Source organism: Bombyx mandarina, chromosome 04 (genome assembly GCF_030267445.1).
Source record: "Bombyx mandarina strain Sakado chromosome 04, ASM3026744v2".
NCBI lineage: Eukaryota > Metazoa > Arthropoda > Insecta > Lepidoptera > Bombycidae > Bombyx > Bombyx mandarina.
In genome coordinates, this window is record NC_143211.1 from 3,612,370 (window position 1) to 3,633,430 (window position 21,061).

A 21,061-nucleotide genomic window follows, 5' to 3' on the forward strand; every position below is an offset into this window, starting at 1 on the left:
TCTACTTACCTCTACCCTCCATATTTTTTCTAATGATTTTTTCTAATGAAATAAGTACTCAACAAATGTTCACGATTGACTTCCACGGTGAAGGAATATCATCGTGTAATAAAAATCAAACCCGCAAAATTATAATTTGCGTAATCACTGGTGGTAGGACCTCTTGGGAGTCCACACGGGTAGGTACCACCACCCCGCCTATTTCCGGCGTGAAGCAGTAATGCGTTTCGGTTCGAAGAGTGGGGCAGCCATTATAACTATACTGAGACCTTAGAACTTATATCTCGAGGTGGGTGGTGCATTTACGTTGTAGATGTCTATGGGCTTCAGTAACCACTTAACATCAGGTGAGCTGTGAGCTCGTCCATCCATCTAAGCAAAAAAAAAAAATATATATATATATATAAAATATGATTCATAATAGGACTTTTTTTCCTGATTGTAGTTAGTAATTACTTAGTATTAATAATTAAATAAGTAATTAATTACATTCGCGCACTCAATGATACACACATTTTTTTTTTATGAGAGCGATGGGTCCGGTAGAGATATGTTATATTGAATTTGGACGAGACTCATGAATCAGAGTCTTTAAAGTAGGTTTACTTGTGACACAATGGCGATGGAGAATTCACTAACTAGAAAATATAATTATAAAAAAAATAATATAAATACAACTTCTTTCCTCGTGTTCCCGCCAAAAACTTGAACCACAGACTACTGCGAGCCCATACCGTATAATAGCATAGCTTTGGAAAAGAACGTAAAAAGGTTGAGAAAATCGTTTTGACATTTGACACTCGATAGTTGTTTTGTAGAGTTGTAGCGCTTGAAAGTTTAGGTAAATACCTAGCAACTAGAGTACCAACAGAGAAAATCTTGCTTTCTCTTTTTAATTATTTAAAATACACTAGTTTGAGAGAGATGTAGTAACGAAGTAATTTTATACGTTGGCTGCATTTGAAGTTGGTATTTGCCATCGCCAAGAGCCTGCCATTTTGTAAAATAGAAGGGAGATAAAAAATAGTTTTATGGTGTTAAAATTTTACAGAAACTCTGTCGCCGTTTGTATTAAGGCCAAAAACAAATGTATAAATGGACGCATCGTCCATTATAACTCAGGTGTCACGGGATGACGAACAATTAAACAATTATGGACCCGATAGAGGTAAATCCCAACTGAATTACACCTGTTACTAACTAGCTTAGAATTAGAGCACAAAGTGTTCTCTTCAGGATTCGTAAATATTTATTGATCGTGATTTATTTATACTTCATGGAAGAATAGATGATTGGCCGAGTACATTTTGTGTTTCGCGTGAGTGTTGTTTGAAGTAAACAAATTGGAACGTGCAGTTGTGTCTACCGCAACCTTGAGGCTTTACTGAAATGCCAATTATCTATAAGTGATCGTACGACGGCTTGTGCAGTAACAAGTTCAAGTGATGATATGTGATGATCGTTTTAGGTTCATCCCCTGGTGTGCAGCATAATGAGGGTGACGGCACCCCAGTTTCGGGGTCGACCCCTTTGGGTGGGAAGAAATCTAGCGGGACAGGCGGCTTCTTGCGATCGTTGCTGTGCTGTTGGCGCGGTGGCCGAGGCAAGGGACCTCCCGGAGGCAATGGCACCAATAGTATCGACGGCAGGGCTTCTCCGCCCTTGCTGGTCATGTCTGAACATGCCCCCAGACCTCTTTTACCGCCAGTGAGACACCAGGACATGCATAAAAAGTGTATGGTTATTGATTTGGATGAAACATTAGTGCACAGCTCATTCAAGGTAAGTCAAAACTAATAACTTTTTCAGAATCTCTGTGGCAAAACAACTTGAAATTTTCAACATTTGTAAACAAAATAGAATAATCACTACTAAAAAAAGGTATTAAACTGTACTTCATCTTTAAAAAAAAATAAAAATCAATAAAAATATCAATGTAATACAAATTGGTCTAAACAGTGATGGCGATTTATGGAGTGTGGAGGAAAGCCATTTGTATGAAATTAAGATTCCATCTGAATTTTAAATATCAAACCTTTGTGTAGTGCTTAGACATTTTGTTTGAATAGCTGATACATAAAAAATTCTGTCCAAAGGCAATAACATAAAATTAATTGTAATAACAAGATTTCTGTACTGATTATATTATTATGTTAGCGGAACATAGAAAACCAATAGGCAAATATTAAAGTTGTAGATAAAATCACTTATAGTCAAATTGATAATAACATCTCTCATCATTCGTCGATAATTTTATTGCCTGGGAAGTTAGGCAAATGTGTGTGATACTTATGTACTGAATTATATTAAAATTTTTTGGTTCTCAGTTTCATTGGTATAAGTATGTGTCTGCCCATGGCTTCATTGTTATTTTGACTTTCAGAATGTTCTCTATTTATACTTTCCAACTTCTTATAACTTACCACACTAATTAAAAAAAATTATAATCTTTTCAATCCTCAGTCCTACTATTGGTTACTATCCAAGGCTACAATTCAATATTGAGGAAGAAGTCCATACATTGTTGTGCTTATTAGGGTGTCTTAATTAAACACTCATTTAATAGTTTTCATATATGACTCACAGTGTCAGTTGTTAGACAATACCATCGTAATTTATTGCGTTGCTCAATTTGGATTCAACTAGTTAAATATTAAGTTTTTCTCCCGTGTTATTCAAAGGATTGCTTTGAGTGTATTTTTTTACTTCTCATGCAAAACAATGTCTTTGACAAGATTTACATATTTCATTTTTTAAAAATTGGTGAAAGAATTATATATGAATACATAAAAGTAGCATTAGTGTGTATACATAAAACTACAATAAATGTTTTCAAAAGGTTTAAACCTCAATGTACTAATCATAGTTTATTTAAATATAAAAAAGGTTTGAAAAAAGTAATCTACCGAGTACAGCAACAACCGTTGTTCTAATACTGTTCGTAGCAATAAACTATTGTTGTACACCAAGTCCTTTCTACACTTTTATTACTGGTGGTAGAACCTCTTGTGAGTCTGCACGGGTAGGTATTATAGGTGGCCAATATAATTTTTCATTTTCTTGAAGTGCTTTTCCAATAATAGAGATTGGTTGATTGTGTATTTAATAGTAAAATTTACTATGACATTTGGTTGAAAGTGAAGTTGATTAATAAGATACTTTAGAATATCTTTATTTGATCTGCTCTACCAGCTTTAATTGAGGCATTAAGTTCTTCATATGTGGCTCTAATTTCTAAATATAATTAACATATCAAGCCAATTAGTATCTCGTAAATACGAGTATTTAAATAATAGGTTAACAATAGGTATTTTTTATTATTATTTCTCATCCAAAATCTATTTTTTACCAACCTTTGTAGACTAGTTTATGAATCATTTAAACATGAGTTGCAGTGCTTTGAGGAAGGCAATATTAAAGCAGCGGTAGGCAGCGGCTTGGCTCTGCCCCTGGCATTGCTGAAGTCCATAGGCGACGGTAACCACTCACCATCAGGTGGGCCGTATGCTCGTCTGCTTACAAGGGTAATAAAGAAAAAAGCATTGCAATTTTTTTTCAATTAACAAAATGTTCATAGACTGCCTTGTTAAGTGCCTCTCAATTGTTTTCTTCTTTTGTATTTATATAGAATGGTTTTTAATTTATATTGATGTAAGAATTTCGTATCGTAATTCTTTTATCGCTCTGTGCTAACACGATAGATAAGGTCTATCTTTTATCGTTCGTAATTCATTGGTATCGAAATAACCTTGAAAATGCAGTGGATTACCTGAAGACAATGACATGTTATGTTTTGATTTACGAACGCGAAACGTGTTGCAATTTTCATTGAAAAATGTTATGCGGACGGAACGATCGTCTTTGAATTTGGAATTCTTTTGGAACAAAAAACATGCAATTATCCGTGTGTTGTTAATGTCAATAATGTACTAGCCGTAACATCGACTATATCTTTACTGTGTTCACTTTACGTACCGTTTAAATATAAAATTGATACTTATCTACATATTATAAGTATCATGTCGATAACGCGTCTGTTACATAAAGTAATATAAATAATTTAAAAGAAAAAAAAAATTCATACGTCTAGTCTGCCCAGGACCTGACATAACAAGAAACATTAAAATATCGAAACGTTACGAATGATAAAGAAAGTCGCGATAGTCACATAAAATTAATGGCCACAACAGATTGACCGTAAAAATAAAACATTAATAGCGCGCGAAAGCCAAAACTAGCCAATCAGTGCCTAATCGTAATTTGTCGTAGCTATAAGATCGAAATTCGCGTGATACGCAATCATAAAACTGACCGTTTCTTCGGCTACCATAGTAAAAGAATGTGTCCGTAATATCGCTAAATTAGCGATTGAGATTGTGAAGCGACATTGTTTTTACGAGCATACGGCTCCGCTGAAGATGTGTGGTCACCATCGGTTATGGACGTTGGCAATTTTAAAGATATTCAGACACATCCGCCTAATGAAGAAAAAAATCGAATTAATTATTTAATCAAGCCTTTTAATCGGTTAACTACAGAGTTCTCGATTAAGCTATTTTTGGTTAAATAATAGATAACATTTTTATTGCTCTAGATAGGCAGACAAGGTCATGACCCGCCATGTATTAATTGGTTATCGGAGCCTGTAGACATCTCAGCGTGAACCCAACACTCACTTTGACACGTGACATGAAAGCTTCAATTGTTTAATATTATATTACATCATAAATAATACATTACGTACATTATCTACCGTTGAAACAGGTAAACATGTCTGTTTCCCGCTGCCGAAACTGGCAGGATTATGGTACCTACCCGTCCCGAGGTGATAATACCTCCTACCACCTATACATAAGAAGATTAAGATTAGGTGACATAGTTTTTCATATGAGGCCATCAGCGTGATGGCCAAAATGGCCTAACCCACAATTTTTCTAAATTGGTGCTTCTAAATTCCAATTTATTTGAAACAAAATAAATTTTAACGCAAAACCGGCCTATCCCTAGTTTCAGCAATAGATAACAGATGGCTTTGTAAACATTATTTTCGCGCGTATTGTTTTTGCCTACGAAGCAGTGTTACCTCGATATCTCCATACTAACTATGGTAAGCTTAGACCATTTTTGCGCTGACGGCCTCATTTAAAATATTATATACTTGTTACGTTTATTATTTGGCTAAATATTGTGGATCACGACAAATGTTCTCCGGTTACGGAGACCTGTGCTTTATTAACTTTTCAGTTTGGGAATTGGAGCGTGGAACGGGCGCCGCGGCGCCGGTCGAAGGGTTCTGTCTAACAATAAAACTGTAACAGTTGCGATTATAATAAAATATTTGAAAGTTTCAATAGTTCGTGTCGTGGAATGCGTTTTTAATACGCTTTTATTTGCTTCAGACGTATGTATGTTTGTAACGGAATCTTTGAACATGATTTTGACCCCCTTCAAAACGTCGGATTAACTCGAAATTTGTTATACTTATTAAGGACTGACGACAATTCAATCCTAAAAGAAAATTGAAAAAAAAAATTTGAAAAAATTTAAATTAAACTAAAAAATGAAAAATAAATAATAGTTTAAAAATCTAACAAAATACGCTTTTATAGAAAATCCAACTAAAAAATAGAAAATAAATTTTAATAAATTGAATTAAAAATTATTAATTAAAAAAAATGATTTTACTGTAAAAAAAAGCCTGAGAAGACATAGATGGAGTGTGTGAATGACGATATATGAGAGAGAGTATGAATATTGAGATGAGGGCTGATAGAAGAGAATGGAAGAGAAAAATTAGCTGTGCCGACCCCACCTAGTGGGATAAGGTGGAGAAAATGAAGAACTCATGTCTCATACTTTTCAGAGCATATATGTAGATACCGCGAAGTGATTGCCGCAGCCCACGTATGACGTAGTCTTAAAAGCATAAAAAACGTATAGTGTTTTAAAAGCTTACGCAATGAAACGATATAACGTTTGGAGTTTGTCCCATGCAGTTGAAGCCTTTCAAATACGCTGTGTCGTGCGGTTACGTCACTTAAATACACTGCCATGCCTTCCTGTCCTCCGATATGCCGCTATCGGCCAACGCGAACTACATAATTTGTGGTTAGATAAATAACAAAAACCAATATACTGACAGTTATTTAAAATAGTAACAAGATAGTGGCTCTCATTAAAATTGAATGAAAAGCAAAAAAAAATAGCGGTCGAAATTTTTAATTAGGAATTTTCAATATCTGTCATTTAACGTCTGTCATATATTTTTTTTTTACATTTCTGAAGTGCAGGCCTAAAACTCTTAATAATTGATACGTTGACCGAAAGTGCGACGCGTTTTTTTTTTTCGTTATCTATTCGCTGGTAGCCTAAGGGGCTCGGATGGTGACCGGTAACAGAAGACTCTAAAAGTACCGATAGTGGATCTGGGGGATCCGACAAGATATTATTAAGCCCAGTCGCTTGGGTCGGATATGAGCAGTTACATACAGTGTTTGCAAACAAAACGATTTTGGAAACACGAGATGTGTTCTCCGATTAAGAGAAGACAAAACACAGAAAACTGACATGAAATTTAAACAACAAGGTCGTACAGTGTTTTTCGTATCCTTCTTGTATATGTTTTTTGCTGCAAAATTAAATTTAAGCGAACCGTAGCAAGCAATGAGGTTTAAAAAAAATACCCGGTATGATACATTGCGATTCTTATATAAATATATAAAAATAAAGACGGATTTCTGATTTTTTTTTCTGCTTCCCCTTTGTAAAACCTTCGTACGCTCATGCAAAAAATGAGTACTGCGATGATTTATTGCGAGACATTTTTACTTCGAGCATAAGTGTTTGTGTTTTAGGAATACAGTATGTTTTGTCACCCCTATGAAAAAAATCGGTTGACGTAGAGAAGAAAATTGTAATGAATAGGTTTTTCTTTTAAATACTGCAATACAATATGTTGATAACCCTACTCAATTTACGGATTTAAGCTACTATACAAAACAAAAGAAAATCTGCGAACAGAAAGGTGGTTAAATTTTTACTATCACTAAACATTTATAATTTTAGTTATCATTAGACGTAGGCTTAGTCTGCAGCAGACATCACCAAGTGACGTTAGAAGCCCTTACGGTAGACTTTAGGCTGCCTTTAGCATAAAGAATGACTTTAGGCTGCCTTTAGCATAAAGAATAAAATCAATTTAGAAAAAACGGTGATGTATATTTTTAAATGGCTATCGACTGTCCAATGTCTTATCGATCGATACATCTACTAAATGACTAAAAATATTATGCAAAATATATGTTACATTCCATTTAAGAAGCTGTTTTATATTAACCATTAGTTACTATTTACACATGCCTGCATTTTTTTTTTGTCTCAACTAATTCGTTGTTTTTACGCTTCAACTAGTTTTTTTCTGGCGTGACTCATATTGTAAACAAACGTGCGCCCGTTCATGGATCGATTGATTCTCAAACAGCGGCTGGGGAGTTCCACTAGCTTAAAAGACGTCATGTTGCTAATAGAAACTAATAAAAGTTAATGATAACAAATCACGATACTAATTAATAGCAGATATTTTGAAACTTATAGAAGCAATGTCCGCTATATTGAAAAGCTTTGTCGTTTTTAATTTCTTTGAAAGTTTGATATAAGATACTTAAAACTTAAAATGTTAGCTTTAAATTAATGAGTACTTTTGAAAAATTGAAAGAAAAAAAACATTTTCTCATTATCACAATAAGCTTACGAATGTTTTTCGTCATTTCCCAGTAATATCTTGATTTTTTTATAGTTACCCAAAAATACATTAGAATTTTTACGGTACACTTGTTTTTTATAGTCGCTAGATTGGTTCGTAATCGAAAAGTTGTAGATTGTAAATTATAGCCAGCGTTCTAGTTCTGAGTACTTCGATAGATAGAATTCGTTTCGCCATCACCGTTCACTTGACTAACGTTGTTATTACTTTCAAATACTATGTAAGACCCTTATCACTGGTAGTAATAATTTGAATTGGCGTTTCAAAAAATTTATGACACGATTTATGAATGGTACTCGTTCAGATAACACTAAGGAGAATGAGTTCCTCGTAGGTAATCGAGGAGTACACAAGCCACCTTCCAAGTTCAACACCAAACCACCTCGTCTAGTTTTGTAACGTCATCTGAATGGAGCATGCTCTCAAAATTTCATCTCGATTAATCGAGAACAGATTAAAATCGATTTTTAAGATTAGTTTGATTGATGTTCCAATTTGGACTGGAGTTTCCTGATTTGCAGCAGAAATACTCAAAACAGTGGCATCGAAAGCGCTCACAAAACATGATGTACGACGAGTAATCAAGAAAAGGATTTGGAGAAGAGTTAGTTATAAATATTGTATTTATTTAGGGATGGGCCTTTACGATAACGGTAGTTAGGAATAACTATACAACAAAGTGAGCCAAATCCCAGTTCACGAACTATAAAGCAGCTGTCATGGCTTCCACATGACCACGGCTGCTCTGCCAAGACTAACCGACTATGATGATGAGTTAGGAATTTATTAATACAACTATATATTATTGGTACTGTGGGTGGATGATGGGAAAGTATTTCATGGTGACCAAAATCTTTTGACCGTATCCTCAAATAAGTAGACAGACCTATTGTAGTCCTTAGCCCAGGTCTAAAAATGAATGTTGTTATATGTTTGTCCCTTCTGTATGTTCCTAAACCATTATATAGTTGTGGTTACACTTGGTTCAGTTGTTGGAGGTATTTAAATAAATGTTTCGGTCGCGGTATCGTCAACATGCTATTACTAACACTCTTGCAGTTTCAACAAATTAAGATATATCATATTTTGTCATACTGGTCATACTGTTTTACTGGTGGGGTGGTAGGATCTCTTGTGAGTCCGCGTGGGTAGGTACCACTACCCTGCCTATTTCTGCTGTGAAGCAGTAATGCGTTTCTGTTTGAAGGATGGGGCAGCTGTTGTAACTAAACTTGAGACCTTAGAACTTATATCTCAAGGTGGGTGGCGCATTTACATTGTGGATGTCTATGGGCTCCAGAAACCACTTAACATCAGGTGGGCCGTGAGCTCGTCCACCCATCTAGGCAATAAATAAATAAAAAGATTTATCATAATTTGTCATACTCCAATCCGACTGGCCGTGTCTCACTATTTCATAATAATAACTGATGAGAGATTATGAAATTTTGCATGTAGAGTGGATCACAGCAACTGGGTCACAATGTTTCAACGACAAATAAAAACTGATTCACTACATATACGAGTATATCCGATATTAAATAACATAATTACACATAATAAATACCGTTCACGATGACTGTGTGCTTACGCATTGACAACATAACTATTATATTATAATTTTATTATGCTTGTTTACTGCGTTATTATTGTAATTTTAATATCAGAGATTCATGGCATGGACGAATAGATCAGCATAGAAATCAATATCCGTACGGTGTGTAGTGAAATAGTTTACTTTTGACTACAGATTGTTGAATCTTCTTAATATCGTGTCGAATTTTTTTGGAGTCCTGTTTTAGGGATGTCACTTAATTTTGCAGAATGATTTTTGGGGACTCCGTGAATGGCAATTAGAATCATAAATCTTCTGGTAGCTCGGTCGAAATACGCCATATAATTTAAATCAAAGTAAAATACTTAGAAGAGAAAAATAAATTTGAAAATTTTGCGAATAACATTTCATTAACACGTTGCCGCCATATGTTATGAATGTTATCATTATTAACTTATTATGGTGAACTCGTTTTTGGTTAGCCGTTCGCATGTGTCAAGGCTTCGACCTTGAATACACAATCGGGAATCAGCGTTCGTTCGTATTATGCTTTGTATCTGGCACTTGGAGCTTTTGTTGGCATCGAGGTTGTACGAATTAGACTGCTGTATAAAATAGGCTCCATAAATATTTATTTTGCGAATAATTTATTTTTACTGCCTAAATATCAAGGTTGAATGCGGCGTTAGAATTGTGTTTTAAGTACCCGCTATTATTTTCTATAACGTCATTCATTTTACTCGAATTCCTTGAGGGGGATTCGTGATGAAATATTATTTACATTATAGCATTGTCGTGCTATTAAAATTGTAACTTGGAAACTCCTCCACTTACGTATAAGAAGGTCTTATGCAAATTATTAATTTATTAATTATGCAGGTATTTTTATATTTAGTCGTACAATGCTTTTGATTCCGTCTACCTATTATAATTTTGTTCTTTTTTATCTGAACGCTGAAGGCAATATATTTAGCATTTATAAATGCAATTTTGAATGAGTTAAATTGAGAGCTAATTTGTTTTTTTTTTAATCGAACTGAGTTTGCAGTCCATCATTTCGATGATGCGTTTAACGATTTATTGATTGAGGGGGTGCTTGTGTCGGGTTTGATAGTTAACGACAAAGGGTAGTAGATAGGTCTTCCATCGAGCGGGTGAAACTTCTCGGTAGACTGACGGTCCGAATGTTGTTGTTTGGGAACTTGCAAGTTTATCTTGAAAATGTCGTTAGCGAGATTAAGGCATCTGTCAAATATCTTGTGTTCTATGATGGCTACGCGCTACATCGCCCTAGATTAGCACTCTACTATCTGTCTATAGGTGTTTTAAATGACGACGTAAGACGTTTTAGCGTATCCTATGTATTATATCAACAGCTATCATCAGCCATCGTTTACTGGTTGGGTATCACGAGCTAGGCGTGTGCGCGAGTGGTGACCAGTTCATTCAGCCTATTTATGCCGCTAAGCAATTATCCGTTTTGATTTTAAGGTTGGACCGTTATGTAGCGGAATGACCCTACGGCTGACCTGCTAAATAGTTACCCGAGCCCATAGAGCGTAAATCCCTCCACCACTCTACTCGAAATTTTACCTGGACCACCTTTCAAACTGAAACGCATAACAACTTTTCGACAGAAATAGGTGGTTCACAACCGTGCGGGTCCTTAATACCTCCAGTAGCTACAAACTTTCGAATTTCTCAGATAAAAACGTTCGAGCGCAAACATCATTAACTAAGAACAAACAAACATTCTTTTTTTTTTTTATAACCTTTCTATCGTTTGAAGCTTTTCGTGGCAAAGTCGTTCGTGTGGTAGTGAAATTAGTTTCCCATAGCACCAGTCCAAACGTGGATATGTTGTAGCGTTCTTGCATTGTTTTACGATCCATTGTTGGACAGGTGAAAGTGTACCCCTGAGCTGTTTCCATTACCCGTTTTGAAGTCTTGTGTCAGCGAGTCACGCCAATTTTAGTGGCAGTTGATGATAGCACGTACCTGTTAGGTGTGACGTCACGGTCACAAATCATTTTAGTTTAGAAAAAAATAAACATACTTTTTCTTTTTTTTTTTAATGCTTAGATGGATGGACGAGCTCACAGTCCACCTGATGTTAAGTGGTTACTGGAGCCCATAGACATCTACAACGTAAATGCGCCACCCACCTCGAGATATAAGTTCTAAGATCTCAGTATAGTTACAACGGCTACCCCACCCTTCGAACCGAAACGCATATAGGCGTTCTGGCGGAAAACGGCGGAAATAGGCGGGGTGGTGGTACCTACCCGTGTGGACTCCCAAGAGGTCCTACCACCAGTGATTACGCAAATTATAATTTTGCGGGTTTGATTTTTATTACACGATGTTATTCCTTCACCGTGGAAGTCAATCGTGAACATTTGTTGAGAACGTATTTCATTAGAAAAATTGGTACCCGCCTGCGGAATTCGAACACCGGTGCATCGCTACATACGAATGCACCGGACGTCTTATCCTTTAGGCCACAACGACTGAATACCCACCAATTTGTTTTTTTTTTTTATATTACTCATCTCATAAGTTATAAATCGTGCGGGTTTTGTCTTTCTGCCACCGCGTTATTCGTTGATCGTTGAAGTCCGATAAAGCGTGATACTTAGTTATATAGTTGACTTTGGTAAATCGGTATCCGTCGTAAGATTTGGACCCGGATAGAGATAGCATCACTCGATATGAACACTCCAAGCAAATCGATATCGTCATATATATTTAGCCACGCGACCTTTCAAATTTGCTTTACGTATTTCTTGATCGAAACAACATTCGAAAAGTAACTGTAAATTAGTGACGATTTATATCGACTTTTGAAATCTATTTTGAATAATAAATTAATTTACTTTATTCAGGAATTTAAATCGATTTCTCAAAGATCACTGGCAAAATTGTAATAACTAATTTTAATGTTATCAATAATAATTAAATGGTAATGTAATCAAAATATTTATTTCTCACAAATGTTTGGGGGCATATTGAATGCGAATGTTTGTTATCGATAATGAATGACGAATTAAATTAGAATTTACTTTTCTTTTAATTATCGTCTAGTATTAAAATCCCGTTAACTGACCTTCGCACGTTTACAAAAAGTTTTCCAAAATGGGAGTTATGCACGAAGAAAAAACTATAACCTGAGATTGAACCAACACTGAGATTTTTAAGTCGGATCCTCTCAGAAGTTTTTCATAAGAAAATGCAGTCAAACAGAGTAAATAGTCATAAAAGTTACGTCATATTTGAAGGTCAAGAGTATTGGGCTGTTAAATATACCTTAAACAACTTTAAATTTAATATCGACATTGATTTGTGTCACCTAAACGCTAAATGATCGACATCGTTTGGAACGATTTTTCATCCATCATGGTGGGTAGTTACGAAGGTTCCCCACAATAATTTTGAAAGATTCGAATAATTTTCACGTGAGTCACTCTTGTCTCTATATACCTACGCATTACGAAGCATCGATGATGATAATAACATTTGTTTCATACGTTTATGATGCTTAGAATTCTCCAAGCTATCTACTACTACTAACAGATTTTGAATAATTCGTAATTCGTTCTGTAATTTAACTAATTAGTTCTTAAAAATAATGAAATAAAGACGAATATTGTAACTATTGTTATTATACTATACTATTGTAACTATACTGAGATCTTAGCACTTAAATCGCAAGGTGGGTGGCGCATTTACGTTGTAGATGTCTATGGGCTCCAGTAACCAATTAACACCAGGTGGGCTGTGAGCTCGTCCACCCATCTAAGCAATAAAAAAAAAGAATATGATTTAAAATATGTTTCTTTATTTAAAATCAAACGTTACAATAGGATCATTCAACAGACCGGTCCTCTGTATCGTCAGGCCGTCTGAAGCTCATGCAGCCACATCCTATAACACGTCGCTAGGCCAGAACTAAAGTGAGTCTAGGAACATTGTTCATGTTCCTCTCGGCGTTTCTGTGTTCATATTAATTAAAAAAAAAATGTTTTTTTTTTCCAGCCTATAAACAATGCAGATTTCGTGGTGCCTGTAGAAATCGACGGTGCGGTCCATCAAGTTTACGTTCTGAAGAGGCCGCATGTCGACGAGTTCTTGCGGCGGTGCGGCGAGCTTTACGAGTGCGTTTTGTTCACCGCGTCATTGGCTAAGTACGCCGATCCTGTCGCCGATCTACTGGACCGGTGAGTTAGAAAGAGATAACTATATTCCTGAACTTTCTAAAAACAGTGAGTGTTAGGTCCAAACCTTGTCATGATGTAAAACCGAAAATCACTCCAAATGGACTCAACTGGATTAACTGGAACCGCTGCGTTCATCGACAGTGCGTTTCCAAAGATCCCTTCTTCAAACGAGGCTTGCGGAGAGTACTTAATGGTAGGCAGCGGCTTGGCTCTGCCCCTGGCATTGCTGACGTCCATGAGCGACGGTGACCACTTACCATCAGGTGGGCCGTATGCTCGTCTGCCTACAATGGCAATAAAAATAAATAAATAAAAAACAAAAAAATAAAATGAAGATTGGCACTTTAAAAAAAAACACGCAAAAGAAATCGACAACATTTAGACTACGATTTTTATGAAATGGATTAAATAAATCAATTTGTTAAATATGGGATATTAAAATTACGATGAATCTTATTTTTAATGACTGTTCTATTAATACATAAATGAAAATAAATATCTAAGTTCGTACGATAACTTAAAGAAAAATGTAGGTATGTAAGTATTGCGTTTATTTCTTGTCGTCCAATTTATGTAATTTTTTTAATTTTGTAGATTCTAACGGTAAGAACTGATTCCATGTAAAGATCCCGCTACAAAAATTTGATGGGCATTAAAATCGAGAGTTCCCTCAAAAAGCGTAATTTCGACATAGAACAATAGGCTTATAATTTATAAGATAAACCTAAATATCAGTTGTATTGTATTCAGTTCTCACACTTGGTCTAGTATTTCGTTTGATGAAATTTTACTACATATCGGGTCATTGTACCGCGAATTTAACATAAATGGCAGTGATTTAATAATCTAAATAACGAACATGTTTTTAAAAATTTTATGATTCAAAGATATTAGCTTAGAGTCATTTTGTTCTAACTACATAATAATGTTGCTGTTGATTTACTGTTACCAGACGAGCGCTTGAGCATTAATCAAAAGAGGACTTATTTATCATGACCTCCCGTCACCTTTTTCACTGGTGGTAGGACCTCTTGGGAGTCCGCACGGGTAGGTACCACCACCCCGCCTATTTCCGCCGTGAAGCAGTAAATTTCGGTTCGAAGGCTGGGGTAGCCGTTGTAACTATACTGAGACCTTAGAACTTATATCTCAAGATGGGTGGCGCATTTACGTTGTAGATGTCTATGGGCTCCAGTAACCACTTAACATCAGGTGGGCTGTGAGCTCGTCCATCCATCTAAGCAATAAAAAAAAAACCTGATTTATTGTCTTCATGAAAAATAATAATAATTTGTAACGTTTTGTAATTAGAACAGCGACGTTGAGTATAATTACAATGCAAAAACCGTGACGTTGGCTTACGTTGAGCCGCGTGGTACTGCGGGAAACTCATTGTTCATTCACATCAAACGAATACTAGTTGTATTATTCATTATTTGTGATGCAACGTTTATCCATCTATTCGAAATCAACATCAGTGCTTGAATAAATAACAATAGTGCCAAGGCGAAACGATATAAACACAAATAAATTGTATTGATTAAAAAATTTTTAGGGGCATTTGGGATGTGCAAATTTCGTCTCGATCGACACATCTAAAATGTGTACACGATCTCGTTGTTACTTTAACAATAGATTATTTTATTGAATTCTACGGCCTGTTGTTTATTTTTGGCAGTAAAAACAATATTTATTGACTGTTTAGTATCTATGAAAGTGGGCAAATGTGGGAAAACGAAACAAAGCCGCTGAACGTAACTTCTCGGGATCCTCCAAAAAGTATACTGAAAAAGTTTCAGTATATGACCACTATTTTAATGAGATTATATTTCATCCCACATTATCTCATTTCATTTCATTTCGTTTTCATTTCATTTCATGCCATGTTTCATATTAATTAACTTCATTTCATTCTATAATATAATTATTCAATATAATTTTTCATACAAAAAAGTTTTCATTAAAATAAAAATAATATTGACCTAAGACTTAGTTACCAGGTCATAAAATCCCTTATAAAAATATGTATTTGGAAGGCGCTCGATTTTTGTGTATTAAGAAAAATATAGTTACAAATAAAATACTGAATGTTCGTTATTTGTTGTTCAATACAATTATATGTACATATCGTAGACATAAAGTATAGTAAAATAAATATATAGGTTGAGTCGTCCAGATTTTATAAATAAAAAACGCGTTACGTTAGTGACCGTTTCACCCTCTACCCCGTTTTCTATCACTTGTCCGTGACCTATCGTATAAATTATAATACCGTTCAGTAAGTGAAAGGTCAAGTTTAACACGCCACCTAAGCTTGGCCTACTAATAGAAAAGTTTATGTTTAATCCCTGGGTTCTTATAATAATAATATCGAGTTATAGTAGTTAAGTAAGTAAGTATATGGAATGGATATACAAATTTATCTTGTAATAGGGAATGCTGTTTATAAGAGAAACGACCTAACTCGCTTTGTCCTTTCCCTCTCTCCACGATCGAGTGGTTCACGAGACGCTCTGTCTGTTTTCTCACTCTCACTCTTCCTAAATTGTATCTTTTCTCTCTAGCCGTAACGAAACTGTCGCGAGTTAAATGTTACTTTCAGCGCGTAGTCTAAATAAGTTTTACTTCAAAAATATTCCAGGAATAAAACTTTTGAGTATCGTTGCCGTGTGCCTTGTGTTCAAAGATGGGGCGTCTTCCGCGCGCGGCTGTTCCGCGACAGCTGCGTGTTCCACCGCGGTAACTACGTCAAGGACCTGAACAGCCTCGGGCGGGACCTGCGGCGGGTCGTCATCGTCGACAACTCGCCCGCTTCTTACATATTCCACCCGGATAATGCTGTACGTATTCATGCTCACATGCCTTTATGAGTACATGAGTACTCGAGGTAGAGCTAAGAAAAAATGGTTGGGTAAGAGGGGAGTGAGCGAAGAAATGGTATATGATAGAGGAATAAGGAAGGAGAAAACATGTTGCGCCAACCCCAGGTGACTGGGAGAAGGACAGGAGAACGATGATGATACCTTTATGATTACTTGTTAGTTTGGTCAATTTAGACATCTGAGGGTACAAAAATTCAGAGCGAGCTAAAAATTGGTAGGATTGTTCAACTCATCATTATAAATAAAACCTATAAAAAAAAATTACTCTTCAAAGATCACTTTTTTTTTTTTGTAACTTCACTCCTATTTTTTGGTCTCTGGATTATGAACAGTAAATGATTTACCTATATTATGGTGATGAAAAGATGAGTGTTTACCGTCCCTCGTGGACGTAGGTTATGACAATCAACTGCCCGTTATACTCAGCTCACCGGAGCGGGCGTATGATACGCTTTACCTACCGCCTATGAATTATGAGATAACACTAGTCAACTAGACATACATATTTCTTTTATCATTTTTTAAGCAATTTTGTTTAGTACTAACAATCACTTCGTGCATTATTAATTTTCAATAAATCAGATTAATTGCAATAATCGATAAATGAATAGAGACGTTCCGTTGAAGATGGAATAATTTAGAATAATTTTTGAAAGTCGATATAAAAGAGTCGTCTGTGTGCTTTTTTTTATTTTTATTGCTTATATGGGTGGACGAGCTCACAGACCACTTAGTGTTCAGTGGTTACCGGAGCCCATGGACATATACAACGTAAATGCCGCCACCCACCTTGAGAAATAAGTTCTAAGGTCTCAGTATAGTTACAACGGCTACCGCACCCTTTAAACCGAAACACGCTACTGCTTCACGGCAGAATTATACAGGGTGGTGGTATCGACCCATGCGGACTGTTAAAACGTGATGTTCGTTTCATCACAGGTGCCTGTCGCGTCCTGGTTCGACGACATGACAGACTCGGAGCTGCTGGACTTGATCCCGTTCTTCGAGAAGCTGAGCAAAGTGGAGAGCGTGTACACTGTCTTGCGCAACTCGAACCACCCGTACAACCCGACGCAGAACAACTCGCCGAGCACATAGCCGCGGCCTCCGCGCGGTCGCGTCGCCGCCCTCCTCCTCGCCCTCGACGCCGCGAAGCGGGGAGCGAACTACGTCTTAAGTGCCAATTTTGCCTTCTGGATAGTGAGGACGTTATTCGTACCTATATTACGTATTAGGTATTTTTTAGATCGTAAGCGTTCTATATGATGGATGTGTGATGTTGTTTTGTCGTATTGTTTTTTTTTTTTTACGTATCGATAGTTTTTCACGGTACATCCCTATATTGATGTTGGTTTTTTCTGTTTGTTTTGTTTAACCGCAGTGTAGTTTGCTCGGGATCAAATACGAAGTAAGTTAGGATATGAGCAAACCGTACGACCCAAATACTCTTTTGTTTTTTTTTATGTATCGATAACGGTCCGTCCTGCAATGCAATCGATTTAGATTATAACTGACCGAAAAATCGCCTCGAGCATTGAGCTATTTAAAATATTAAAGCTTAGCTATCATGCCATCTGCATGTCGAGGCTCTTGAAAGCTGGACGGTCATCAGAAAATGCGACTCGTGTTTTTCTTTTCTTTCATTGCGGTTTTTTTTAATTAACATAATATTCGACAATAATCGATAATATGATTTGTTTTTTTTATTGTATAGAAGTGAGTTATCGAATTGTAACTCTCGACCCCGCCGTTTTATTTCGAACGAAACGATAAAAGCTATCACGAATTCTAAATATGAAACGACTGCTATTGTACACTAATATCGAACAATAGCGAAAACAAAACGTGTAAATATTTTAATTAAGGAATGTACGGAAGCCGACAAATCATGGTATAGATTTTAAAATACCGTTTTTAAATAATATATTATTGTGTAAATAGATTTTACAATTCGTTGTTTAAGCGAAAATCGATACAGCACTTAATGTGGGAATAGAGTAGGGCTCGCTTTTATCGATAATGTTACATGGTTTTTTTCCCACAAATCTAGTAATTAATTAGTAGTGATATTATGAGTAATTCTGTTCGCTTACAATAAATCAAACACAAACCTGATTTAGATGCTCTAAAAATCCAGTTGAAAAAAACCAGTGTAACATTGAATCGAATAAGGTTTGTGCACACTAGACGTAATCCGTATGCGTTTGTAACTATAATTGTAGCTTTATTGTGTACATACCTTGAGTAATATCACTTTATTATAATTGTTTCTCTTAAGTAAAAATCATTGATGACAATAATGAGTCAATCATTTGTGTCATATGAGTTGTTTTTTTTAATAACTAATTAATAATTATAAGTTTAAGATTCCAAACACGGGTGATTGTAATAGAGAACGAGATTTCAAGTAACTTTTTATTTATTTATTTTTCTTTCGTTATTTGGAAACTAAAGCACTTTTGAAATATTTAAATATGAACATATAAAAATACAATAAATTATCAACTCAGTATTAAAACTAGCTTTGTAATGTTTGATGCCATTTTACACGATTAAATAAAATATAATGTAACATATTTTAATAAACCTATATCTGTTTTTCTTTTTGTAATCAACGAGTTTTAAAAGATCGATTGTCGTAAATTCTATTTTAAAGGCATACGAATAAGTTACATATTACTATTTAAATATGATATGATATAAAAAAAAAATACCTATAATGTACAATGTACACAAATCGATCCACGAATAACGCTCTTATGTACGAATGTAATATGAGGAATTAATATATAAAAATAATAATTAAATAAAACGGATTGGTGCTTTCAGTATTAGTTAAGCAGTTTGATAAATTCTATATGTGACGAACATTACTTGTGAAGAATATTGGACTAGTGCACGTTTCACATTGATAATATCTTTCATTCGGTTTGTTAACCGGATTAGGAATATTCCATCTTGTTTTTTATTATTAAATGGCTATGACAGCTAGTACTACTAATCACTGAATTTGTAACAATGGTCGATGTTGCGTTAAGATATTTTTTGATTTCTCTATATTTTTTTGGTGTTGTCGTAATGAAAACTTGTTTGAAATGACAGTGTTACGACACAAACGCGAGTTAGATCTTATGTGTCGAGCTGGAAGGTGGCTTTTACGTCTATGGTCAGCCCGGGATCCCTTGATCTATATTTTACAAAAAAATTGAAACGAACACAATCGATACTTATTTCATAGTGCGTAAAGCTCAATTGTTCACGAGTTTCCCTCCGTCAATCATTGTCGCATTGTAATTCTATTTATAAAATACAAAGTGTACAATATAAACACGTTCAACGCATTCTTACTACGATTTTGATGTTTAACGACCTTTAACGGTTCTCGATATGTATTCGGCAAACTTATCGATAGCGATGAGGGTATATTGTCGAGTTATCGTGTTCCAGTTGTAATACCCAAAAACTGACAAGAAAGAGAGTAGACAGATTTATCTGCTCTTAACAATCTACTCTTCAGCTTACTCGTAACCACGGCGCTCGCAATATCGAAAAGTCGATAAATTTAAAAAATCATAGTAAGAACCCGTTCAATAGTTTAATACGTATCGATACAAAATAAATATTTACAATAAGCTTCGTGTTCAGTTGTTTAAACGTGCGACCGAATGAGGGAGGGTTAATGAATTGAAAAAATATTGATATCGATATTTAGAAATCGCGCCACCCATGTTGTGTCACCACAGGTGTGTTCGGTCGGAGGTTGAGCGAAATCGATTTTGTACTATTTTAATTTTAATTAATGTTTTTAGTCTATAATTAACATCATTTATTTCGATTATTGATTATGTACAAAGTTGTTTTTTTTTTCTTTTTTTTTTGTCCATTAACTTAATACGATGAAAATCTTTTAAAAGGATTTCACTAGTTTATCGAAGTTAAGGTATATTATTCACGCGGCTTGCGTGTTTGTTGTTCATACTGTGCGCGTTGGTGCTAGTTGGTGGCGCCTTAGGTAGCGACAGGGGTGAGGGAGCGGGTTGCCAATTGCTCGTAAGGCACATGACATTAGACAGTGATGACTAAATAAAATAAATAAATGAATAAAAATCAATTGAACTTTTAGAAGTTTATATTGTACCTATCTAATTATATTTTAATTAATAGTAAAATCAACCAAAAACAAATCAAGTATATGAAATTATTCTGACATGTTTTAATGATATATGAAATTATTTAATTAATATATTCTTATATGAAATTACTCTGATATATCCTCGGAATTACTTGATTCTGAACTCTTTGAACTTGATTCAGAATCATCTTGTGAGTTTATAATGATTTCGTCCATCATAGTATCAAATCTCATATCAGTAATGACAGCAAGTGCCCCCTCCGGTGGTAGATTCTGCGAATCACTGCTCCTGCTAGAGTTATTGTTAGCAACACTCCGGTTTGAGCCCCGTGAGCTCACCTACATGTTTGGGTGAAGTTGAAATAGCTCAAGGCTATCAGCATAGGTAGGGAAAAAGCTGGCATGGATAAGTACTACCATGCTGCTTACATCTGCCATGAAGCAGTCAGCCGCACTGGTTCGAAGGGTAACCGTAACCGTAATAGTTATACAATAGAACTGAAACTCATGTCT

At 35.4% G+C, this 21,061-nt stretch overlaps 1 protein-coding gene across 2 annotated transcripts; it reads left to right on the forward strand.

Moving 5' to 3' along the window:
• Positions 1-792: 792 nt before the first annotated feature.
• hzg (CTD small phosphatase herzog) lies at positions 793-20,536 on the forward strand. Of its 2 annotated transcripts, none has more exons than XM_028182715.2 (6): positions 793-841; positions 1,052-1,168; positions 1,469-1,782; positions 13,353-13,534; positions 16,221-16,374; positions 17,356-20,536. In XM_028182715.2, exons 2-6 carry the CDS (start codon positions 1,096-1,098, stop codon positions 17,512-17,514), a joined length of 882 nt encoding a protein of 293 aa, XP_028038516.1. In that variant the 5' UTR covers positions 793-841; positions 1,052-1,095; the 3' UTR covers positions 17,515-20,536. The 2 variants fall into 2 exon arrangements, with proteins under 2 accessions (XP_028038516.1, XP_028038517.1); XM_028182716.2 differs by having other exon boundaries at positions 810-965.
• The last annotated feature ends 525 nt before the right edge of the window (positions 20,537-21,061 follow it).

Coding starts and splice junctions, on each gene's coding strand:
- hzg (XM_028182715.2), top strand. CDS start 1,096: ATGGACGCATCGTCCATTATAACTCAGGTGTCACGGGATGACGAACAA. Junction 13,535..16,220: donor GTCGCCGATCTACTGGACCG/GTGAGTTAGAAA, acceptor TTGTGTTCAAAG/ATGGGGCGTCTTCCGCGCGC. Junction 16,375..17,355: donor TATTCCACCCGGATAATGCT/GTACGTATTCAT, acceptor GTTTCATCACAG/GTGCCTGTCGCGTCCTGGTT.